Source organism: Bos indicus x Bos taurus, chromosome 2 (genome assembly GCF_003369695.1).
Source record: "Bos indicus x Bos taurus breed Angus x Brahman F1 hybrid chromosome 2, Bos_hybrid_MaternalHap_v2.0, whole genome shotgun sequence".
Classification (NCBI taxonomy): domain Eukaryota; kingdom Metazoa; phylum Chordata; class Mammalia; order Artiodactyla; family Bovidae; genus Bos; species Bos indicus x Bos taurus.
The window spans coordinates 102,514,207-102,541,120 of record NC_040077.1 but is presented as its reverse complement, the minus strand read 5'-3'; the positions used below and the strand labels follow the sequence as shown (position 1 = coordinate 102,541,120).

Below are 26,914 nucleotides of genomic sequence, written 5' to 3'. Positions count from 1 at the left end.
TGAGAAAAGGACTATTTTGTATTCATCTTAGTTCCCTCAACATGAAGCCCAGTGCCTTCCATTTGGTAAATGATTTAAAATGCTCATTAAATTGTCTTTGGGTTAAACTGATACACTTAACAGTTTTATGTAAGATTTCCTTTGGCTGAAAGTTTTAGGTAATTGGCCAGGTTATGGAAAAAACTGTGGAAGGATTCTTAATTTAGATACTCTCTGTGTCACTTATAGGTTGGAAGCAGGTTTTAGGAGCAAATGGTGTGTTAAGGTCCAAAGGGACAGATAGACCAATGGTTCAGCTTAGTTTTTAGGATACTGGCTAGAAGTTTCTGGGAACTGCTAGCATTGCCAGATTTATAGGATTGTTGTTATCATGTAGTAACATGTACTATGAATGCATTTTGATAATTAGAAATATAGATACCTTTATGTGTAAATTATCAGTAATAATTAATGCTCATCAGATTAAGAAATTCACTGCCTATGAGGCCCTTCCAATTCTAGACCTCACCCCTATAAACAAATTAGAATAAAATTTTTTTTAACTTTCCCATACCTGACAAATTAGACTGTTACTTGGTCGTGTTGGTTGTCTGTAACTGCAAAAACTGAACCCATCATCTGACCATCTGAATTGCTTTTGAAAAAAGCCCAAACACTTTGCATTAACATGCTCTCTTGGTCATTTTAGTCAATTTCCTGAGAGTCTAAGAATCCAAAGAAAGAAACGAAAAAGTCATTTCTCTGAAGAAACACGAGGTTAACATGAAATGCACAATACTTCAATTGTCTCTTCTCTCTGCTAAATACGTCATCCTGAATGGATCCATTGGCTGTGAGGAGGTGTATGCACATTACAAATCTTTTTTTTTTTTTTAATGTAATTTAATACTCTCCACGGATCCATTTTTCTGAAATGGGGTAATATGCTTCTTTTTAGGCAAATGTGTTTGCTCTTCTGATTTTCCATTCATTTGGTGGGTTTTGGCACCAAAATTCTGAGCAGCTGGACCTCTAATTTAAGGAACCTATAATGCACACATTCCTGGAAATGAAGCATTTTGTGTTTAGAAAGAAGTGGATTTATTTGACATTCAAGAGTTTCTGGTTTGTTTAGAGAGACTGACGTAAGGACACCAAGAAGGAACAAATCATAAAGTTTAGGGATAAAAAGGATTTTATAGCTTAAGGATACCTGCAGTATATTATCTTGTCCCATTTTTAATTCACTAATTCAAGAAATACTAGATGAATACCTGCTATTTGCCAGGCATACTACTAGATGCCTCATCAACTTAAAGTCTGGTGGAAGGGACAGCAGAAACATAATTTATATATGGGGTCATAAATTTTCCAAAAAAAGTCTAGGGGGCTAGGGAAGAACTCCTGAGGGACCTGACCCAATCAGGATAGGAGGCTAGTACTCCCTAAGAATTACCCTTTAGACTGAGAACTGAGGGCTGGAAAGAGGAGGAGTCAGAGTGGGGGTTAGTCCACAGGCTTCAGGCCAGATTACAGAGCCCACGGTTCCTGCTAGGATGAGTTGTCCCCCTCGGGAAATGTTTGACACTTTCTCTAGTCCCCAGTGACCCCACCTCCAATGTCACAATGCTTTTTCCTTCTCTATTTGAGAGCTGACCTTTCTGAGCTCACTTGTCAGGGAGTCTTGTCTCTCTTTCTAGGCCAGTGTAAGACTTTACTGATGAGGGAAGGAAAATGGTGATAAATGACAAATTCAGCTAGAGGTGATGAAATCTACAATGAAGGACAAGCTCACTCCTTCAAAAATAGAAACTGAACTTCCCAGCTGGTGCTTTTTAACATTTAACTCTGCTGTGAAGTGGCTCCCTATGTAGGCATCCAGTACCTTCCTAAATTAATGTATATTATTAAATACCTCGAAGAAGAAAAAGTAAGCTTATAGAGTTTTTCCCCCATTTCTGATCTCTGAGTGAGATTTTAGATTTTTTAATATTAATAATTACATTCCTCCTAGTAAATCAAGGCCTGTAACTCTGGAAATGAAATTAAATCTCCTTTTCATAAAGGAAATAAAGGGATGCAATAATATGGATGAATTTCATAAGCAAGATGTGGAATGAAAGAAGCTAGGTTCATAAAATACAAACTGTATAATTCAACTGAGTTTCAAAACAGGCCAAAGTGAGCTGTGCTATTTGGAAGTTCACCATTCTTGATGGGAGCTACCCTTGGTGGTGGGGAGGGAATTAATTGGAATGGGGCACAGGGTGAATTTGGGGTGCTAATAATACCCTATTTATCCCATATCATAAGTGTTGTATGTGCTTATATGTACATATGGTGTAAGTCAAGAAGTTGAAAAGAGGTTCACTTACAACAAATACTTTATACAAAGGGAGAAAACATTTGGCCTTGCAAACATGGCTCTGTAGATAATGCTAGAATCATTACAAACTGGCCCTGTACAGTGATTCAGTTTCTTTGATTCAGCTCAACAGACAAAAATCAGCTCTCACAAAAAATTTTTTGGATGAGATTATTTAGTTTAACCTTAAGTCTGATGATGCTAAAGATGTAATTGCTCAAACTAAGCAAACAGTATTAGAAATCTGTTCTCATTGTGTCAGAGCCAAGGCTAAGATAATATGTCTCTATGCTGTATTTCATCACATGCATGATGCATTTCCCAATGCTCTTTTATTTCTCCAGGAAATAGCTAAAGAAAACTGTACAGCGCTATGTACGCAGTCTGTATACATTGGATTTATATGTCCTGAAATTTATATTTGATGGTAAACAATATTTTTTCTGAGTTGACATTATTTCAATAGGCGTATGAGTTTGATGATTGACCTTCTGTTTTCTGTGAGAGCAAACCCATGGGATGGAATATGTGATTAGAGATGTATGTTCTGGTTTTACTTCTGTAAGTGCAAAGAAGGAGTATATCATTGGATGCTACACTGGTGTTATGAAATATCACAATTTAGTTCACTCCCCTATTTTTTAAGTTACTTTATGCTTTTCAGATGTATCATTTCATAAGTTTGATACTATGAACCTAGCCATCCCCTCTCATTGGAAGATAGCTAAAGGTTTAAAAGAAAAAGACCCAGTCATAATCACCTAAATAAAGCCATTGTAGACTGCTCACTCTGGAGTCTAGGTAGCGGGTGGCCTGTCTGCATGGTCCTGAGGAAAGGGAGTCGGGGGGATGGAACACTGTTCTCCTGCTCTCCCTCATGTGTGGTGCTGGGGCCTCTCCCACTATTATTTTCGCCCAGAGATGCTGTGTAGAGCTGTTCAATCACTCATGATCTGGAGATACGAGTGGGTTTCTAAAGCATACTCAGGCGATTAAAGTCAACATTCCTGAGGACAGAATACTTGTCAGGCTGAGAAGCAGGCAATGGAGTGGTGGGAACCTCCTGAAACACTGCTGGGGTCTCTGGAGAACCTAATGTAGCATCCAGCCAACAGGAGACGAGTGTGCTTTATGGAAACACATGACGTGTCTTGGTGAACATTCTCCTCTGACTGCATGTGGGTAAACTCTGCATATCTGGATCCCCAGGGGAGTCCTTCCCTGTTTGTCTTCTAGCAGTGCTGCCCTGCAGGGCCACATCAAAGAGTAAACAGAGCAGATGAATGGAAAGTAAGTCTTCTTGAGCAGAAAAAATGACTCTCTAGTTGCCCCAGAAAAAAAAAAGCAATCAAACAAACCCTCCAACTACATGCTTATGTGAATATCTTACACATTAAATAAGAAATTGTTTTCCACTGTGTATGTGTGTCACATGTCACTGTAGTGATTTTTGGGTTCTGCACAGCTTGATTTTCATTCCCCTCTGCAACTCTCCTTTGCTCGTGTTCAGCATCCCTCTGAAGTCAGTGTACCACACGAACCACAAATGATTAGGGATGGGAAATTAAATCTATGAACAAGCAGAACTAATGAAATGCTTCCCTGCAAGGCAAAGGTGGGATTAGAATTATTGCAGGCTAAAGAAGCCTGCAATTGTTAGGCACAAAAGTGGGAGATACAGCAAGTATGTGATCTTAACGACACAGCCGTCAGTCAGTCCACTGTAATATCCATGGCTTTTTACGTTTCTATTGATACATAGTCCTGTACTATTAACACATGGATACAAATACACGTGTGTATGCACCTTAGACATTTTCTACTTGCAGTTTAGAGATTCGATGCCTTATATCACATTTAATTCACAGAACAGCTCAATGAGATGGTAGTGTTGTGATTCCCATTTTGGAAACAAAAAAAGCTGAAGCACTCATAATGACAAAGGTCCATCTAATCAAAGCTGTGGTTTTTCCAGTAATCATTTATGGGTGTGAGAGTTGGACTATAAAGAAAGCTGAGTGCCGAGCAATTGACGCTTTTGAACTGTGGTGTTGAAGACCCTTGATAGTCCCTTGGACTGCAAAGAAATCAAACCAGTCAATCCTAAAGGAAATCAGTCCTAAATATTCACTGGAAGGACTGATGCTGAAGCTGAAGCTCCAATACTTGGGCCAGCTGATATGAAGAGCTGAGTCATTTCAAAAGACTGATGCTGGGAAAGATTGAAGGCAGGAGGAGAAGGGGACAACAGAGGATGAGGTGGTTGGATGGCACTGCTGGCTCGATAGACATGAGTTTGAACAAGCTCCAGGAGTTGGTAATGGACAGGGAAGCACTGGCGTGCTGCATGGGGTTGCACAGAGACAGACATGACTGAGCGACTGAACTGAACTGATGCCTTATATTTATGTATCCAATAACCAAAAATCTTCTCTGTAAGACTTTGCCTAGCATCTTCTTTATTATCTCTCTGTACAATTGTAACCAAGGAAACTTCTTGACAGTTGGTTTCAGGCTAGTCTTGTGAGTTTATAGAGCAGGTGGTCATCCCCTCAGGTTGTCATTTCTGAACATTTGGAAAGTGCTCCTTGCTCAGCAGTCCGTCTCTCACTTGCTTTTTGATGCTTTAACAGGGACCACAGTTGAGTCTGGTACCAGGTTAGTGTGAGTCAGTAGATGAAGTCAAAAAAAATACAAACACCATGGAAGGATGGCATTACCCAAATTCCTACTGAAAATTCAAGGACAAGCTTTGATAAAATGCAGTACACTGAGTACCCCCAATTGGGTAAAGGAGAGAGAATTCCACTGGTCAGTAAGCTGACTATAGAGAAATGGGCAGATGGTACTAAGGCAAGTGATTCCTTCACAATAGGAAGGTGGCCTGTATTGACTTTATTTGCTCAAAGTCCTTGGTTTGGTGTCAGGCACATATTTACTTATTGGGTGGATTTCATTGTTAGCAAAATGGGAGCAATTATATGGTCTGAGCTGAATCAGTAGAAGGTTCACCTTATATATACTGTGTGAGGGTAATTGGTTATTTCCTTCACTCTTTTGTTTAGTCTTTTGCTCTTTTAAAACTCATATTGCTGTTCCATTTCTCAGGAAGCCTTCCCACAGATCCAGGATGTTGGAAATATTCCCAGAGTAGCTGTTCCTACCTAGAGCCTAGCACTTCCCACTCTGATAATTGTGGACTTGGCTTGCTCTTTGCCCCACCACACTGTAAACTCCTTGAGAGCAGGAAAAGATGCTCATTTAGTCCTAACCCTAGTGCCCAGTTTCCTAACTGGAACATCATTCATTGAATAATTGAATAAACTCTTTAATGAATCTGAGAGATCAAAAGAAAAGTCTGGATGCAGTGATGGGTTAGCCACAAGACAATGTGCAGAAGCAGGGAACTTGAACATTTACTTTATCAACATAATGTACTTTAAAAAGTAGAATCTATTTTTCTAAATTAAAAAAGGCTTTATGGTATTTTTCTCAGAGTTCATTTGCCTAATAAACTTGCAGGGGAGAAGTCAGATTAAGAGATTCCAGATAAACTCTCTTGTGATAACTGCAAAGGCCCTAGAGAATGGTGACTTCTGAAATGGCCACTAAGTCAGGAGAAGAGTAGGTGGGTGAGGGCAGCTACTGCCTGGAAGCTAAATAAGCCATGTGTGTGGCTACCTCTCCCTTGAGATGGTAGCTACTGGGAGTCAGAAACAGACCTTTCAGCAAGATTAAAGAGATGCTATTAATTGCTATCGATCATGGTCAACAAATTAAATTGTATCTGCAACCGCATCTCTGAAAGGTCTAAATGAGAAATGCAGTTAATGGGTCTGGTTGACCCAATGTTGTGATTAATTAAACAGAGAATGGAATCAAAAAACAAACAAAGACCAAGAAAAATGTAATGGGAACAGGGTGGGCATTCTTGCAAATCTCAAATCAAAATGCTCTCCTAGGACCTATTTTGCCACCTAATCCTGTATGTTCTGAAAGAAAAAAAGAAGAAGACCACAGCAGATGGTTGAAAATTTTCTTTTCTTTTTAATTTCCAAAACCCTGGTGAACAATAATATAAAAATAAAACTGACACTTACATTCTGAAGGGTCATCAGCAGAGAGAGGTGTTGGAAATTTATAAGCAGTTTGTATCTTAATATGCAAAAGAAATTATTTCAACATGGTGTGAGATTAATATTTACTACAAATTAGTAAAGAATTCTATTCTTGCCATGCCAATCTTTGACTTCCATTTCAAGAATTCTATGAAAACATGTAAAGAAGGCTGAGTGCCAAAGAACTGATGCTTTTGACTTGTGGTGCTGGACAAGACTCTTGAGAGTGCCCTACCCTGGAATGCAAGGAGATCAAACCAGTCAATCCTAAAGGAAACTTGAATATTCATCGGAAGGACTGATGCTGAAGCTGAAGCTCCAATACTTTGGCCACCTGATGTGAAGAGCTGACTTGTTAGAAAGACCCTGATGCTGGGAAAGATTGAAGGCAAAAGGAGAAGGGGAAGACAGAGGATGAGATAGTTGGATGGCATCATTGACTCAACAGGCATGAGTTTGAGCAAGCTCTGGGAGACAGTGAAGCACAAGGAAGCCTTCCTATGGGGAAGCAAAGAGTTGGACATGACTTAGCAACTGAACAACAACAACAGTGAAAACATGTATGACCAGTGGAGGACTATGTATGACCAGTGGAGGACTATGGCTATTCAAACCAAAATGGGAAGAGGATTGGCAAGTAGAAACAGAGGGGCTGCCCTGGAGACAAGTATATCTGAGCTTGATCCTAAAAACCTGGTCATTGCCAGCACCTTCAGTGTGAAGACTAAAGTTGGCTATGTGCCACTCCCAAAGAAAGCATAGCTCCATGTTTTTGGTGGCTGTTATTAGTATCCATATCCTTCTAGTCACTGGAACTAGAAACATGGACTGTTTTAATTCTCAGTCTATTTGATCATGCATGAAGTCCTGTTGCCCCAACCAGCCTGTTTTGGGGTCATCATTATCAGATCAGATCCTCATTATTCCTTCCTGGACTCTGGTAATTGCTTCTCATTAGTGTCCACACCTTTGTTTCCCTAGACCCCAACCCATCATTCACTCAGTTGTCAGAATTTTTATTCCAAGACTTACATGTGGTCATATCACTCTCTTTTTAATGTTAATGAATCCGCAATATCAATAAAAACCAAGTCCAATTTTCTAAACATGGTTTTTTGATCCCTGACAACCAGGTTTCCTTCCCAGATACAACTCTCACCGTGTCCCACCTATCTCCAACCTCACACTCAAATCACAGTTGATTGCTTGTCACACACTCCAAAGATACTATTTATCTTTTTAATATCAAACCAGAAATTCCTGCACATCTTGTACTCAAGCTATATGATCCAAACCCAGGGTTACTTTATCAATGAGATTTATCATACCATAACCAGACCTCATAATGATAGCTAACACAAAAGAGACTCTTCTTATGTGCCAGGCTGTAGTCTAAGCTATTTTATGGGTAGCATTCTGTTCGATACTTACAACTCTGATATAAAATTGTGTGAGTCTGAGAAAATGACAGAACCTTTCTGAATCTCACTGTTCCAGTCTTCAAAACTGGGAATGCCAGTTCATGATTACATGATATTAATAGTTATGAGAATGGTTGAATTAATGAATGCAGGTCATTATCTCTTATAAAGTAATGAATACAGTGTCTTGATGCCCAGACGGGGCTCAAGGTGTGGTAGCTAAATAGCTGAACTTTATATCCAAATTTCTCCCCACCTCACCTACTCATTTGAAAGGTTTTAAAACTTAATTCTAAAAGGGTAACTTTTTGTTGAAAGGATCCTTATTTAAGGCTAAGTGGTAAAGTAAGCACTGGGATTGGTTAAACTGGGAGTTTGGGCTTCAAAGAACTATGAGTTAAAAATTTTCAAATTTAAAGAGAAAACCATTAAGTCATCAACACAACCAAAAATTTTTGGCATATAAAACAAATTTAAAGTCCTTAAAATTAAATAAAAGAAACCCTTTTAACTCAGTGTATTTAACTCTTACTCTGTGAGAGGCACAAAGGAACTAGCTCCTCAAAAGAAAAATACACCTTCTGGGTGTATAAGGTTGATCAGGGAGAATGAGATATCCACATCAGACAATGCAGGTGGAGCCTCACTGATAATATTGTCCTCCACATTTGAGGTATAAATTGGGATGTAAACGATAGGTGAGGTTTCCAATTTAGAGATAGCATTTGTTTTTCAAAATCATGAAGTTATTAAAAGCAGAGATATCACTTTGCTGACAAAGGTCCATATAGTCAAGGCTGTGGTTTTTCCAGTAGTCAGATACAGATGTGAGAGTTGGACCATAAAGAAGGCTGAGACCTGGAGAATTGGTACTTTTGAATTGTCATGCTGGAGAAGACTCTTGAGAGTCCCTTGGACAGCAAAGAGATCAAACCAGTCAATCCTAAAGGAGATCAACCCTGAATATTGATTGGAAGGATTGATGGTGAAGCTCCATCAATACTTTGGCCTCCTGATGTGAAGAGCCGACTCATTGGAAAAGACTCTGATCCTGGGGAAGACTGAAAGCCAGAAGAAAAAGGGGTGACAAAGGATGAGATGGTTGGATGGCATTATCGACTCAATGGACATGAGTTTGAGCAAACTCCAGGAGATAGTGAAGGACAGGGAAACCTGGCATGGTGTGGTCCATGGGGTCATGAAGAATCGGTCACAACTGAGTGACTGAATAGCAACCTTTCTTCTTTTTTTTTTTTAGTAACATGCCCAACATAAACCCTGAAAAAACAAACCCAGGACTCTGTCACAGTTCATAGCTTTCTCTCTTATGCTTTGAAGTGCCCTTCCATGAATCCTGAATCAGAAATGAACTGTAAACAATACCTTGCAAGGGACATATGGAGCAGCGAGTTGAACAGATGGGAAACTGAAAAGTGTGATAGTCTCATCATGTTTTAAGAAAATGGTGGTGGTGCTCAGGTGTGTATCCATGTATAGGGGGACACCATGCTGATGTTCTCTTAGTGGTTTGGCTGTTTTCTTCCTCCAACAATGCAGTAGATGATGGCAATTTATGGAGTATTGTTCTGCTTTACTTTGTGTTAGGCACTACGTTTGAATCAAGGAGAAGGAAAATAACAGTTTGCCGTTACTCCTCAAGGAAAGGTTACACATATATAAAAGCCAGTGTCCTCTGCATGCTGGTCATTGGTAGTAATTCTTGATATGGGGCTCTTTGTTGCCCCTTGGAGATCAATTGGTAGAAAGCCTCTTGCTGGTTGCTTGGCCCTGCTCAGCGTGTAGGAGGGAGTTTAACATGGACATTAAAAAAGTAATTTTCTCCAAAGCAAACCCTCTAATAACAACAATAGACCCAGGAGTGTGTCAGTTGACAGGGTGCACATCCCTTCTGTGGATTTAGGAGACAAAAAAAACAAATGCAGTGTTACAGATGACTTGTTTTTGGTCATGCAAACCCCCATTCCCCTGTATTTTAGAAAAATCTAAGAAATTTGAATGTAAATTAGATAGTGATTTAGTGATTATATTATTAATTTTTGTTTTGTTTGGTTAAAAAAAAACATATTCCTTTTTCAAAGAGATGATTACTCTCTTTGAGGAAGGGATGTAGGGATGAAATGATATGCCTGATACTTGCTTTAAAATACTCCTGGGGAAAAATATAGATGAAGCATGATGCAAAATCTTGAGAAATGTTGCATCTGGGAAATGGGTAAATGGAGGTTCTTTATATAATTTTCTCATTTTTTTGGCGTATGATTGAAAACTTTCACAGTAAAAAAATTTCTGCTTTGCCATTTAAGGTCCTGTGACCTTGGGTAGAACATTTAATCTCTCCTTGTATTCTGGTTTCCTCAACAGCAAAGCAGGGATAGCTGTGCTATGTGGATTGAATGGAAAAGGGTCAGTGCACAGTGCAGGGCCTGCCACAGAGCAAGCATTCAATAATTATAGATTATCATTAGTAACGTGCATGGATATGATCAGGGGAAATATTTTCCAACCACTTACCCTCTCACTGCTGGTTTGAGTTCCTTTCTGATCCCTAAGTCAGCCTTATGTTATGAAAAATGAAAATGTATACAGACAAATGTTAAAGCTGATGCTTAATTCTAATTGAATATAGCTCTAACGACACATATAATCTCAAATGACAGACATAACTGAGAATCAGTCATTGAATGATGAGAGGAGGGAGAAGGGAGAAACTTAGGAAGGCAAATATACCACGAACGATGTTTGCTGGTTAACACACTTTATATTTAACAAAATAGTTTTTTAATAATATATTATTTTACACATCAAATATTGTTGCTAGAATCCCCTTTTTACAGTTGAGTGTTTAGTTTTTTTTTTTCTCACTAGTTTTCAGGCACGCCATTTTTCAAAGATTTTAGAAAGTGAATCGTTTTTTAACAGGCATCAGCTGACAAACAGGATGTTGATCCCTTATTTAAACAGAGCTGTAGTTAAAGCCGAGAACCAAAGGCAGAGGAGATGTAGGAGAATTGAGGTGACAGGGTGGCTGCAAACAAAGCTTTCAAAAGGGAAAAAAAAGATTAGGAAGCAACAGATGAAGCCAGAAATCTGCTGTTCAGAGTTTGGAGAGAATTTCTCAATGACCTAGGTAGAAGGAAGCTGTAAAGTGTTTATCAGTTGATGAGAAATTCTGTCACAGTATCGGTTCATCTCTCCCTAAAGGGGCAGGGGAGGGGTGTGGGTGGAAATGTCAGTGCTACAAAATCTTAAAGGAAACATCTTGTAGTGAGACACTGTGAGAAAAGAAACATCCAAGAACAGCAAAATAATCCCTCTCTTTGGCTGGTAACAGGCCGCTGAGCAGCCTTCATTCTGCAAGCCCTCTGAAGAGAGTTTCTTTATGGGTATTATACTCCATTCTTGAAAATTCTTGCAGTGACTATCACTGAGCCAAGACGTTGATGCAAAACGCCTGTACCCTGCCTTGCCTGTTGCTCTTTCCTTCTGTTTTCTAAAAAGGACAGAGTAACTCCTTAATAATAGATGGGGTACTATGCTACATGGCTCTATTAATGATGTTTCTGGGTTTCAAACCTTATTCCTGTCATTTATTATTATTATTTCTTTCCAAGAGTGTAGATTTTTGAAGCTGGCAATAGGCAACCTCAGGGCAAAGAAAGCTCTATAATACATCTCTGTCTAGACATACACTGAAGTGTGGAGTAGTGCCTTTACTTTGGAGTGCAGGAATAAATCATGCAGAATTGTTCATGAATGATTCATGACTGTCTATATGATGTTTCTGGGGTGGTAACAGAAAAGCACCAACCTTGGTGCAAATTGGTGTTCTAAGGAAAGGTGGCTTGATGCGCTCCCTCCTATGATGCTGGCCTGATATTTGTATCATAACACAAGTGCAGTGTGTGTGAGAAGTGTCAGGTCCAACTTGTCAACACATTAATTTTGGAAATGGCAGTTCTTTCTTGATGATGGGAGGTGCTTCCAGGGAGGAGAGGCTTGGCAATTTTAAAGGAAAACCCAGTGGGTGAGACTAAAGAGATGTATGCCCGGAGGGCAGACCTGTGACCGTGTGGTGATGGGGCCTCACTCTCTTTGGATCTCAGGGCTTCTGATCCTGCCTGTCCCCAAGGGCTCGGAGGCTCCCTAGAGCCACAGCCACAGCCACCTCTTGCCTGGCAGAAAACCACTCTCTACTGATTATTCTAGACCTCTGGTTCTCAACCAGGTGAAATTCTGCCCCCTCCCATACACCTTGGGGACATTTGGCAATGTTCAGAGACATTCTGTTATGACAATTAGGGGCGCTGCTCTTGGCATTGAGTGGATAGAAGACAAGAATGCTGCTCAACGTCGTAAAAAATGCACAGAACAGCTCCCAGTGACAATTGTCTGGCCCCAAATGTCAATAGTGCTGAGGTTGAGAAACCTTGCCCTGGAAGGCAACACTCCGCTGTAGTTATGGCCAAGCCCAGGTAGGGGTGGGAGCAGAAAAGGACAGAAAGTCAATAATGAAGATAACCTTCAAGGTTCCTCAAGGACCCTACCAGATCTGTGTCAGGGTTTTCAAGACAGGAGAGTGAAATAAGCGACTAGCTACGCTGCGTGGTTTCAGAACAGCTCAGTGTGCACTTGAATCGAGGTGGCATTAGATACCCTGTGTGTTTGTTTGTTTTTTCCTGTTACTATACTAGCAGCATTGCCAGGGCAACCTTGAGACTCTTCAAAGGTTCACTTTAATTGCTTAGTATCTAATATATACATTAAAAAAATGTTCAACAAATGGAATTGTATTGTGCAAGACCCACTCTACCCTAATCTTTAATTTAAATCAGCACTTAAGGTGGAAAGAGTGTCCTGAATCTGTGTTTTAGTCAGACGGCTGAGTGGTCATTAGTATAACATGGCAAACACAGTCCCGAACCAGAAAAACTGCCTGTATACAAGTACTGGCTCTCAGCCAGATCTGAACTCAAGAGCCAGAAGTGTTCAGAAGGCTTCAGATTCACAGTGGGGCTGTTCACCCTGGTTCTGGTATTTATCGTGCCAGGTGACAGAGTGGGTTTAGAGTGTGTTTTGTTATAAGCTGAACTTAAATTCAACATCATGAGAAAGCCTAGAGTTTAATGTTGCAGTTTTGGATACCTGTCTCCCTTTGGATTCTTTAGTCAAGCTCATGGTATTCCTCGCATATTAGTTTTTGATTGGCAGTTTCAAGGTTTTGTGAATGAAATGTGTGGTTTGTAAGAGTCGAATTGTGAGCCCTCACATAATGCACGGAGCACCAGTTTCCCACCCAGCCCAGCAGTGGACCCTCTCAGTGCCCTTCTCTCTTCTCCCCTGCAGGGCAAGATTCACTCAAGGGGAGTGACTGGCTGAATGTTTTTGCATCTTCCTAATCAGGAACGGTCCTTACCCTGATACTGCTTTCCGGAAGCTAGTATGACACAATTTAAAACCTTCCTGTGCAGTTAAATCTGGCCCCTTAGACTCTGAAGAGGAAAAAAGGAATTATTACAAGAGAAAAATGCCATGTTTACAGAAGAGTAAAAGTGGAGTAAGTCGGTAGATGGTGAGCTGGCAGGCCAGAGGTGTCACCAGAGAAGAAGCCTGTTCAAGGCTATTTCTTTCTTTTTGCTCCAGAAATCCAGTGGTAAAGTCACCATCAAGCAAGGATAATTACAAAAGCGGTTTCAATAGCTGTATACTATGTATATTTTGTATAGCAAGAAAGAAAGAGAGAAATGTCCTCTTAGTAAAATATTCACTTTTGTCAACCCTAAAAGGTTTTGCTGGTGACCCTGTTGTAGCTGGCAGGAGTTTGTCTGTTTTGTCTTGTTTTGAACATGTGCTGTGTGGAAGCCATAGCCTCATCTCCTAAGAGCTCATCGTCGGGTGGGAATCGGTTCTACACAGTCTGCTTGCCTTGGCATTCGCGTTTTGAACACTGAGCAGGTTTCCACCAGTCCCCATTGTGACAGTGACAGATGTTACATTCATCCACTTTCACTTCAATGCCAGCCGGAATGATCGTCGTTCCTGCAAAGCAGTTTGGACCTGAAACACATATATAAGCTGATGAGTTGATTAGGTCTGAGAGACTCCCCCTTTTTTTTATCCCCTCTCCCACCCCAGTTAAAAAAAAAAGTCCAATCCCCAAAGCCATGAATGAGTAGGTCAGACTACTCTTACCCTCGTATCTTTAAGGAATTTTCTAGTCATCTCCCTTAAATGCAAGCTTTTAACTTCTGTCTTTTGCACAGAGCTCTTATTCCACATATGTGTCATGCATTAAAAAAAAAAAAGTAACAATGCTCAAAAAAGAAAAAAGGTCTTAATATCTATGACTGAGTATATGCATTTTTCTAAAGTAAGATATGGATTAAAGTCTATTTGCTTTATTCTCTGAGTGTTAAGACTGCCAGAGTGTCCCCTGGAACCTGAATGAGGGTCTAGCATGGTTAGCATCACTGTCTGTGCCCGTGGCCTGGCCTTTCCCTTCCCAGAGTAGGTATGAGACAGTGAACTTGCTCACTCCCTGGTTTCAGCACCTCCCCAGGCCCAATTCCTGGAATCCCCAGCTTGTTTCTTGATAATAATGAATAATTCATGACAAGATGATTTATTCATGTCCAAAACAAACTTTGTTAGAGGTTCATTTGATTTTTATAAAAGGAGTTCTTTTAATCCGCTGGCTATCTAATATTTTTTTTTTTTAAAGAATGACTTAAAGAGTTGGCTTTTGAAAGTCAGCAGGAATTTTACTTTTTCAGTTTCAGAAAAGCTTTGCTCAAAATGTCACTTGCTTGTTATAGATAAATGTGTTTAAAATTCACCAATCTTTTTTTCTTAACTTCTTGTCTTTTTCCTCTTTCTGTTACTTTCCTTTTATTTTCACTCTCTAATTTTTGTTTTTTTTTTAAACCTTCCTATGTAAAAATGCCAGTGTTCAGTATGGGTGATATTATTTCTCCCATTCAAATGGGAAAAAGATTGCTTCCTAAGGTGCAATAAATTATAGTGGGGTAGTACAAATTGCTCTTTCCTAGAAATGATTTGGTGTAAACCTCTGGTGTACATATTTAAATACAGAGAGAGAGCACTGAGTTGTGTCTACTAATGATTTATTCATCCAACATTACTGGCCACTTGCCATAACCACTAGAGAGTAACATGGCAATGCACATCAGCATCAGTGCCCTACTTTCACTTTCTTATCACTTGATAAGAATTTATGAGATGATCTTTACTATGAAGTAAATGAAATCAGGGCTGATTTGTAGTTCACTTCATAATTGGAAACTTGCCTTTCTAAAATAGTAATTGTTACATTATTTCTCACCCAGAAGTATTTAATACGTTACAGGTTTAATCGCCCTGGTTTCAGAGCTCCTGGAGCTCAGTTGTGCATGTGCTCGCCAACGGTGTTTGTACACCTATGCCTTTCCTTCACTCAGGTGGACAGAATCTTGGGGTGTGTGCCTGGGTGTGAAGAGCCAGTGAAAGTAGGAGGGATATAATGGATCCACACTGGTAATTAAATGGCTTAGCAAACTATGCCCTCACCCAGGAGTGTGCTCCTTGGTAAGATGCTATGGTTAAAAGCTCTTGGCCATCTTAATTGCTGATTACTTAAGGGTCACTGTATCAGTTTTAAGTCTTAGGATTTAGGTCATGGTTTGATAGATTGAACTGCCTTTGGGACTACACCTCTCTGGAAAAATTCCACACCAAATCATGAATTTGTTCTGTTATTAGAGAACTTGGGAAAGAGATATTTTCAGTATGTAGCTGGTTTTCCCATGGCTGCTATTGACAGACCTCTCTCAGTCTTGCTGGTTCTTGGCTGGATAGGGTCTCACCATAGCCACACAAGCTTCAGAAGATAAACTAGATGAACACTAATTCCTGGTTTCCTAGAACCAGCCCAGAGGAACCAGTAGTTTCTCTCTCTCTACTTCCTGATATCTAACCAACTGTTTTCACCCTAATTGAATACTTTTAACTTTTCCAGATAGGAAAATATTTTTTTTCTAAACAGTGGTTCCAAAACAAAGAAGTCCATGAAACAGAACAGGTAGAAAGGTAGAATGTTATCCAGAAAGAGTTTTTCCATTTGGAAATCTGTCAGTAGAATCTTAACTGTGTGTGTGTGTGTGTGTGTAGAGTCACACTACTGGCTCACGGGGGGCAGGTACATCTCAAGAGAAAAAGGCAGGGAGGGGTCTTGGTAAAAAGATTTCTGGAAAGTCATCTTGCTTAGAACTCTGGTTTTCATGTCTGCCCCCTTTCAGCATATATTGGTACCATACAATGATCAGATATTTGATCAGACCATATACATCATTTCTTAAAAGTCATGTAGAATTCTTGCATTATCAGTTCAGGAAATATTTTTTTTATTTATTTTTAATTGAGGGATAACTGCTTTACAGTATTGTGTTGGTTTCTGCCAAACATCAACATGAATCAGCCATAGGTATACATATGTCCCCTCCCTCTTGAACTTCCCTCCTCCCCTCCTTCCCCATCCCACCCCTCTAGGTTGTTACAGAGCCCCAGTTTGAATTCCCTGAGTCATACAGCAAATTCCCGTTGGCTATCTATTTTACATATGGTAATATATGTTTCCATGTTACTGTCTCCATACATCCCACCCTCTCCTTCTTATCCCCCCACCATGTCCATAAGTCTGTTCTCTCTGTCTGTGACTCAGCTCAGGAAATACTAATTGTTATTGATTGACAGAATACAAAGATGAATCTTTTGCAGTTTCCCAGGATTCACCAAAGTTGCTGCCTATAAATAGCATAGTAATCTCTGGACAGTCTGCTCGGCAGCCAGGGGTATTATACCGAATCAAAAACTCCTGTTTGATCTCATTAACAGTGATTTTAGTAGCACCTATCTGAGAACTTCAGCTGTAACTAGAGCAAACTTCAAGTTTGCTGTTAATAGCCTTATCTGCTTAAAAGTAATTTAGGTAATTGTCAAGCACAATTGTTGGCACTATTTAGAAATTCTTCTGGTCTTGGCCCTTTCTCCTTAATGTTGGTGACAGTAAGTACTAATTTGCTTTCAGCATGCGAGTATCTTACATGAATACCTCAAAGAAGAAATCTGTGTTTCTATATATTCTCTTACTTTGACTGGGGGTTGGGTGGGTGCTGCTTTTCTTTTGCCTTGGTTTAGGTGAAAGAATAAGTCTTAGAGTGACCTTAATGGCAAAGCAACAAATTTTAATGCAGAAAACTTGGAGAGACTCCAGAGCGGAATAGTGAAAATGATTAAACTGAAGGCTGGCAAATAGGACCTTTGAGAAAAGGTTAAAGGGATTGGAATTATTTAATCTAGAAAGAGAAAACAGAGGTATGACTCAATAACTTTCAGGGAATGAAGGCTTATTATGTAAAAATGGTGACCAAATGTTCTTTCTCTCTTCTGACACCTGGAATAAGAGGAAATGGAGATGCATTGATTCTTAAGGAATTGGAAGCACACACACACACACAAATAGCTCAAAGAACTGAGAATTAAGTGTGGCAGTTGCCAATAGTGTGGTGAGGTCTTTTCTTTCAGAGATCTCAAAGAACATATGAGGTCTCATCTGTCAGGTAGATTGAAATCATCAACTCCTTGAAAATACGAACTGAATATCTGTTAATTTCTGATGGTCCAGGACTAGTACTGTGTCTTACAAATATTAAAAAACAACAACAACAACAACAACAACAAAACCCAGTATGTGCTTGGTTGGGCTTCCCTGGTGGCTCAGTGGTAAGGAACCTGCCTGCCAATACATGTTTGATCCCTGGGTTGGGAAGATCCTCTGCAGAAGGAAATGGCAACCCACTCCAGTATTCTTGCCTGGAGAATCCCATGGACAATGGAGCCTGGTGGGCTACAGTCCATGGGGTCATAAAAGAGTTGGACATGACTGAGTGACTAAACAACAAATATGCTTGCTTAGCTGAATGCAATAGTATGAAGTAGCTAGTTATCTACTGGCAGAAAATTACTTTCTGAAATTTCAGATCAGGCCTAAGATATATAGTTATCAAGCCTCACCCTAGCAATATAGAAATATTTATTAATTAATGGAAACAGTGAACATCTGCTTGACTATGCCAAAGCCTTTGACTGTGTGGATCACAAAAAACTGTGGAAAATTCTTAAAGAGATGGGATTACCAGACAACCTGACCTACCTCTTGAGAAATCTGTATGCAGGTCAAGAACCTACAGTTAGAACTGGACATGAAACAATAGATTGGCTCCAAATTGGGAAAGGAGTACATCAAGGCTGTATATTGTCACCCTGCTTATTTAACTTCTATACAGAGTACATCATGAGAAACGCTGGGCTGGATGAAGCACAAGCTAGAATCAAGATTGTTGAGAGAAATATCAATAACCTTAGATATGCAGATGACACCACCCTTATGGCAGAAAGTGAAGAGGAAATAAAGAGCCTCTTGTTGAAAGTGAAAGAGAAGAGTGAAAAAGCTGGCTTAAAACTCAAATTCAAAAGATGAAGATCATGGCATCTGGTCCCATCACTCCATGGGAAATAGATGGGGAAACAGTGACAGATTTTATTATTTTGGGCTCCAAAATCACTGCAGAGGTGACTGCAACCATGAAATTAAAAGATGCTTGCTCCTTGGAAGAAAAGTTATGACCAACATAGACAGCATATTAAAAAGTAGACACTTTGCCAACAAAGGTCTGTCTAGTCAAAGCTATGGTTTTCCCAGGAGTCATGTATGGATGTAAGAGTTGGACTATAAAGAAAGCTGAGTGCTGAAGAATTGATGCTTTTGAACTGTGGTGTTGGAGAAGACTCTTGAGAGTCCCTTGGACTGCAAGGAGATCCAACCAGTCCACCCTAAAGGAAATCAGTCCTGAATATTCATTGGAAGGACTGATGTTGAAACTGAAATTCCAATACTTTGGCCACTGGATGCGAAGAACTGACTCATTTGAAAAGACCCTAATGCTGGGAAAGATTGGAGGCAGGAGGAGAAGGGGACGACAGAGGATGAGATGGCTGGATTGTATCACGGACTCAATGGACCTAAGTTGGAGTAAACTCTGGGAGCTGGCAATGGACAGGGAGGCCTGGCGTGCTATGGTCCATGGGGTTGCAAATAGTTGGTCACAACTGAGCAACTGAACTGAACTGGGAACAGTTATAATTTCCTAATCACTTACTTCGTGCCAGGAATTTGTCTCATTTAGTCTTTCCAATAGACCATATAAGATGCATGTACTTATTCTGAGGACACTGAGCCTCAGGAATAACTTGCCTGAGCTCACATATCTAAGAAGAGGCATCAATGGGACATGGACTCAGACCTGACCTGTAGGAAAGAAGGCGGAGTCTCGGAGTGCACTGCGATTCTGAGCTTCTGATGAGAATTTGGGAACTTTGTTGGCTTTAGTACTGAGGATACATATTAGGTTAGAAACTTGATGGCTAAAAAGAAGTAAGGCTATTTTCCTATAGATCTTTGTCAGATCTCTCAAAAATTTACTAGTTTTATATTGGGTATCCATATTAGGTTAATGTATCTATATAGTTGCCAGAAAGCTTAATTCATGTAAAAAAGAAATTCCTCCTGGAGCAGATGCCTGGACACAGAGGCTTTGGCTTTCTTTTGATCTGCAGTGAAGTTCCCATTGGTACTGGAGGTAGACCAGCTAGGAAGGAGAATGAAATTAGACTTTGACTCAGGAGACCTGGTTCAAGGTGTATTTCCATGATTGATCCTCTACATTACTTTAGGCAAGCACTCTATGATGCAAATATGGATGGAAGTCCATATGGTCAAGTTTCAGAGAGGATTCATAGTTTAGAAAATGCAGTAAGATTGGAAATGCAATTTATATCTTTACTGGGATTTGGAGCAGGACGGGAAGAAGAAAAAGCAGGCTAAGGATTCTGTTCTATGAGAAGAATTTTCCATGAAACACATTTTTTTTTCTATTATCCTATACTTCTCTAAGCACCTATTTTGCATACCTAAAAATAAAAACTGTTTTGCAAACATTTTTTCATATTATTCATAAGAAATCTCATAAGGAAGACCAATATATGGAATACACAACAGCAGAGCTTCTCTGGTGAGGTGGCCATGGGGATTCTGGAGTTCTATCATTTCAGCAGGATTTTTTCCTAACTTACCACCAAAATCTTGCAGCGGTATCCCATGAGGCATCTGCATAGAATATCTAGTGATGGGAGAAAAAAGCATCTAGAATGATTTCCTCCAGCATCAGTAATCTAAGGAACCAGAGAATTAGAAGGGATTCTGTCATATTTGAGATTGTAAGAACTGAGCAGATGTGCTCTGCTGCTGAAGTTCTCTTTCTTGATAAGCCCTGAAATGTTCCTCATAACAAGTGTGTAGAGAGTATATGGAAAAGAAAGTCTGTAGCTACTCAGACCACACCTCCTAAGATCTCTGTTTGCTTATGATGTTAAATATCACTTCTGTTGTAGAACAAATATGTAACCTGAAATCCATGTTCTCAAAGAGATACTCTCAGAGCTGTGGAAGATGGTAACAGAGAGTTTGACCAATGGGTTTGTGGAAAGACTGTGTGTGGGGACAGGGGAAGAGGGGGGAGGGTATGACCCATTGAGGAAATTAAAAAGCCAGTGGGGTTACAATGATAAGTGCAGTGAGAAGTGGCTGGGAAAACAGTGATACTTTGGAGCTGGGGGCACCTATTGGCTTGCAAGAACCATTGTTAAATAGTCAGGAATTTTAAAACCTGCTGATAGTATCTTGGTAGCTTGAGATTAACATATGGGAAGTACTTATGCCAGTGAAAGCAGCAAATGCTAAAAGTAAGGATTTTAACTGCTTCTCTCCCCACCTGAAAGCCAAATCATGTAATCATCTATTACTATATCACCAGGTTAGGGCTCAGGATTTACGGCCTTGTTAGACATGTTAAAAAGTTTGGTCTTTATTCTAAAAGCAATTGGAAATGACTGAAGTATTTAGGGATTTGTGTGTCTGTATGCATGTCAACATCTGTGCATATGCATCATGTATATGGTCATGAAGTAAAGACTAATTTCATAAACTGCACCAGTGTCACCACATGATTGGTCTGCAGGGCACCTATCTTTGGACTATATGTGATATGTCTTGATGAATGTAGGGACCTTTGAGATTGCATACAGAGTAGAAACTTCACATGCCCGGGCACTAGTGAGATGGTAAAAGCACATCATTATCTCCTTTGATCTAAGGCTTTAAAAGTACTGCTAAAATGCTGGGGTAGTATTAAATTAGCATTGGCAATTAACACATTGGCTTGAATTAACTGATTAGATTATCCCTTATAGAAAGTAAGATCCTAAGTAAGATCTATGAAGTATGCAAATTGATCTGGAAGAAGGAAAATGTTGGAAGGAGGGAACAGGTAATTTCTAGGATAGTTTAGTCGGAGTCCCTTAGGGGATGAGGGTCATGTTCTAGCTGATGGAGATACTGGGCTATTTGGGGAAATGGAAGATCCTATCAGTCAAGCAATAAACTGATCTTGGAAAATTCAAGCATAAAAAGCACTAATTAAGCTTGTATCTAGAGAATATCCAATATAGCCAAGCTTGGAGATAATATAATTGGTTGTTGTTCAGTCACTAAGTTGTGGCCGATTCTTTGTGACCTCATGGACTGCAGCATGCCAGGCTTCCCTGTCCTCCCAGAGTTTGCTCAAACTCATGTCCATCGAGTCGGTGATACCATCCAACCATCTCTCTGTCACCCGTTTCTCCTCCTGCCTTCAATCTTTTCCAGCATCAGGGTCTTTTCCAGTCAGCCCTTTGCATCAGGTGGCCAAAGCTTCATTGGCGCTTCAGTGTCAGTCCTTCCAATGAATATTCAGAGTTGATTTCCTTTAGAATTGACTGGTTTGATCTCCTTGCTGTCCAAGGGACCCGCAAGAGTCTTCTCCAGCACCACAATTTGAAAGCATCAATTCTTCAGTGCTCAGCCTACTTTATGGTCCAACTCTCACATCTGTACATGACTACTGAAAAAACCATAGCTTTGCCAGATGACCTTTATTGGCAAAGTGATATCTGCCTTTTAATACACTGTCTAGGTTTGTCATAGCTTTTCTTCCAAGGAGCAAATGTCTTTTAATTTCATGGCTGCAGTCACTGTATATAGTGATTTTGGAGCCCAAGAAAATAAAATCTGCCACTATTTCCATTTTTCTCCATCTGTTAGCCATAAAGTAGATATAAACAGTAGCAAGGACCAAAATCATGCCACAGATCTGACCCAGTGAAGACATACTCCTTGGGTGCAGACATAGCAGCCTCCTCCATCAATATTCCCAACCAAGGATCCTGGATGTTGCTGTGAGATTCACTGGCAGAGCTGGCTCTCTGACAAGTTTTGCCAGGATTGAGATTATGTAGTTCTTCTTGAAATCACTAGCTCTCAATGGAAAGTAAGCAGTGGGTGAGCCTGGAGACAGAGCCTAGTGAAGTCCTTGCACCATAGCTGTAAGAGAGCCTGGGGCATGGATACCTGCATTGTGGCACTTATAGCTTCTCGAGGGAGAGAGAGGCTTGCTTCATATATTGAGGATTCCCCAGTCACAGGAAGGAGGCAGTTCATTTCTGATGCTAAAATGGACTGGGAAAGGAGTCAATGAGGGCAGACTTCATGTGCTTCAACATTTTTCTGGGGCTGACTGCCAGTATGTTGTTCTGGCAACCAGGTTAACAGAGTAAATATTAAGAACAAGACTGCTCTAACCATGAGTGATACAGCGTTAAGACAGAGTTTCTGCCCTCACAGAGCTGACATTCTAGCGGGGGATGAATCAGACAAACAGTAGAAAAACATACAGGACATTTCAAGTCATTTTGTGCTGTAAAGAAAATAAGCAAGGCAGTGTAGTTGAGGACCTAAAGTCAGGAAAGGGACAGTCCTCTGAGTTTACAGAACATGTTTTATACGTCTTTGTAGAGCTGTGAGATGTCATCATGAATCCCACTGCATACGTGAGGAAAATGAAGCTCAGAGAGATCAAGCCACTTGCCGAAGGGCAGAGAGCTAAATGTTGGGAGAGCGTAAATACCCGTCGTCCTGTTCTGACTGCTTTCCTTGGGCAGAGGCTTTTTAATGTGTGCTATCACTTACTGTAAATGTCAGCCAGAATGATACCCTCTCCTGTTCCTGACTTCCTAGCTTGCTTTTTTTTTTTTTTTAACTTTTTATTTGCTATTGGAGTGGTGGCTCAGACAGTAAAGAATTTGCCTGCAATGCTGGGGACCTGGGTTAGATCCCTGGGTTGGGCAGATCCCCTGGAGAAGGGAATGGCAATCCACTCCAGTATTCTTGCCTGGAGAATCCCATGGACAGAGGAGCCTGGCAGGCTATAGTTCATAAGCTGGCAAAGAGTCGGACATGACTGAGTGAGTAACACTTGTACTTACAGGTGATTAACAGTGTTGTGATAGTTTCAGTGAACAGCAAAGGAACTCAGCCATATGTATACATGTATCCATTCTCCCCCAAACTCCCCTCCCATCCAGGCTGCCACATAACATTGAGCAGAGTTCCCTGTGCTATATAGTAGGACTGTGTTATCCATTTTAAATAGTGTGTATATGTCCATCCCAAACTCTCTAACCCCAGCTTGCTCCTGTAGGAAGCTCAGATGAGATCCAGATCCAATTGGCAACACTGAATTCATTGCACACTTGAGGGGTGCTTTTTAAGAATTTTCACACACTATCTTACTTCCTCCTCCCACGATCTACTATTTTTCTGTGTTTCATAGATGAGACAACAAGACACAGAAGTGTCGAGTGACTTTCTCAAAGTCACACAGCTAGTGGGTGAGTGAGCTGGGACCCAGAGCCATTTTTTCAGGCTCTGCCCAAGAAGTCAGTCTTCCTGGGTGTAGGAGCTACTCTTCACTTCCTCCAAGTTTTAATAGCACCCACTAGGCTGCAGTCCATGGGGTCGCTAAGAGTCGGACACGACTGAGCGACTTCACTTTCACTTTTTACTTTCATGCATTGGAGAAGGAAATGGCAACCCACTTCAGTAGTCTTGCCTGGAGAATCCCAGGGACAGAGGAGCCTAGTGGGCTGCCATCTATGGGGTTGCACAGAGTCGGACATGACTGAAGCGACTTAGCAGCAGTAGCAGCAGCCACCTTGGGATAGTGTGGGATGGATTAGACAGAAAAGCTGGGATGTTTAAATTCCTGTGTTAGACTGTGTGTGTCAGGGAGCTCAGCTTGGTGCTCTGTGATGACCTAAAGGGGTAGAATGAGGGGTGGTGAGTGGGAGGCTCAAAAGGGAGGGGATATATGTACACTTATAGTTGATTCTCGTTGTGGTACAGCAGAAGCCAATGCAACATGTGTACTTTGTGCTTAGTTGCTCAGTTGTGTCCATCTCTGCGATCCCATGAACTGTAGCCCACCAGGCACCTCTGTCCGTGGAGATTCTCTAAGCAAGAATAGTGGAGTGGGCTGCCATGCCCTCCTCCAGGGAATCTTCCCAACCCAGGGGTTAAACCCAGGTCTCCTGCATTGCAGGCAGATTCTTTACTGTCTGAGAGCAATTATCCTTCAGTTTAAAAAAGTAGTGTGAGTGACGGTGGGGAGGGACGCACACATGTGTAGGTAAAGGGGGTGATTGGAAAGAGGAGGGCCATTCTACACAGTCCCTGTGGGGCAGAGAGTGGAGCCCTGCCAGCAGCGTTGTTCAGCCTCTTCTCTGTAAGTGCAAAACAGGAATTGCTTCCAAGAAGCGGATATGGCTGAGGAAGAGTGTGGCTCTGATCGTCTTCAGAGGCTGCCAGCCTGGCACTGAGATTCCTCAGCAGGAGGTGCCCTGTTCTTGTTGCTTGTTGACCTAAATCCTCTTTACAATCAAGCCTCCTCCTTCCCAGAGATTTGGAAAGCCAGGCTGGTCATGACCATTTTATAGACACTTCTGGATTATAAATTGGTATATGGTGTCCCCGAAAATCCACCTTCTGACAATAACTTAATATCGCTTGCCAGCGCCCCCCCCCCCCCCTCTTTTTTGAGTATTGCAATTTCTGGCCTTGATTTGAAAATTTATTATTGATACTTGGTGTCTTTTGGAAATTGGCTGTAAACGATCTTCCTGCTGCATAAATGAGGCAGATTCCTATTGTGTAAGGCCATAAACATCCTATATTTATTTGACAGGGCATCTAAATCATTGTTACAGCAAATACTAGGCTTGTAGGCATCCATCTGGGATTGAATTGGATTGGATTATGTTCCTCCTCTTAACCAATTTTAATTCTCTGCTTCCTGAAGTCTGAGAGATGTTATTGGGCTACTGAAAAGCAAACAGGCTTCTGATCAGGTGAACCCATTTCCGACTATTAAAATCTTGGAGAAAATGTTTTTAGAAACCAGTAATTAGAGCTGATGGCAGTGAAAATGGAGCTAAATGACTGAAACCTCCCCAGTAACATGTTGCAATGGCCCCTTTAAGCCTAGACAGAGAACAGTGATGAGATTCTGGTTGCTAAAGGGAGTTTCCAGCCTAGAGAATGGAGTGCCTATCTCTACCTGCTTCTAGACCCTCATCCCTACCTGACTTTCCAGCCATTTTATTAAGCCTCAGAACAAAAAGCTTCCTCAGATTAAGGTGACAAGTCAGGAAGGATTGTTTTCCAGAGGCTGCCCAAGAGGTGCCTGTTAATCATTTTATTCGAAAATTCAATATTGCTGAACTCCCACACAAATTTCAGCATGAGGCCTCCGGAGAGTTTTTGGCCCTTAAGTATGTAAGATTTATAGCATGCAGCTCCAATTAAGCAAAATGCAAAGACTTAAGGAGAGAGAGGAGAGATGCAGTTGGGCTAGACAATGGAGGTAAAGGTTGGCTGCTTTTTTCCTAATTTCAGGCAGCTTAGCCGCTGTGAGGATCTGGCACTGTTCACAGTCTGCATTAGCTGGCTCTGTATGTACAGTCTCACCTTCAGAAGGGGGTGTGTGGTCAGAAAATGACTTGGTTTGCTGTTGTATAAAACACTATCTGCTCGGACTGCCCAGTGGTCCAGTGGTTAAGAATCTGCCTGCCAATGCAGGGGGCACAGGTTCAATCCCTGGACCCAGAAGATTTCACATGCTGCTGGGCAATTAAGCTCCTGTGCCACAACAACTGCGTTAATGCCCTAGAGCCATGCTCCACTCTAAGAGAAGCCACTGTAGTGTGAAGCCTGCATAGCAATGAAGACCAAGAATAGCCAATAAAAGAAAAACAACTCCACCTCAAACACTATCCACTTAATTTTTGCTTCAAATGGTGAAATTGGCTCACCCCAATTTTTCAACCTTAAACCAGATGACCCGCTTTTGTTAGACCTTTCAGTGGATTTCAAATCCCTTTCCCCTTTCTCCTCAGCAATCCTAAGAGCAGGAAGAGCTGGCAGTACTCTGCCCATCTTACAGCTCAGGTCACTGCAGTTTGAAGAGAGGACATGAGGTGGGTTACTATGTGATTTCCCAGGTGGGGTGATTTATTTCAAAGTGAGCAGACAGAACTCTGGAGTCAGGCTGCCCACATGTCAGTCTGCCTCCTGCCACTTACTGCCATCTCCATGTCCTCAGCCATAAAGTGGGAATGATATTGAAATAAAAAGAGTGTTTACCTAGTGGAGGTTTTGAAGAAGCAAATGAGTTAAAGTATGTAACGTACTTAGAACAGTGCCTGTCATGGAGTAACAATGTCAGTTGCTGCTTTTTATCATTCTGATTATTATTATTATGACTTGAGTTACAGTCTGTGCTACTTGGGGTCGGTTATAGATCCCAGGACCTTTGATTCTTACTGCTTTTTTTTTTTTTTTAATTTTAAAATATCAGTGAAAAAAGCAATATGGTTAGTGTCAACTAATACCTTTTGCAAAGTGAGTATATGTACAACAGTAAGACTCATTCTTATGTGGATTTTCCCCAGCCTTGTTTTACTGTTTACCT

The 26,914-nt window shown here is 40.8% G+C and overlaps 1 protein-coding gene across 1 annotated transcript in view; it reads right to left on the bottom strand.

Annotated features, from left to right (window-relative positions):
• Positions 1 to 10,642: 10,642 nt before the first annotated feature.
• Positions 10,643 to 26,914, bottom strand: part of VWC2L (von Willebrand factor C domain containing 2 like) — a 214,166-nt gene continuing 197,894 nt past the window's right edge. The window contains exon 4 of the mRNA XM_027566748.1: positions 10,643 to 13,958. Coding sequence (XP_027422549.1) covers positions 13,810 to 13,958 — 149 coding nt within the window. The 3' untranslated portion in view covers positions 10,643 to 13,809. The remainder of the gene's footprint in view (positions 13,959 to 26,914) is intronic.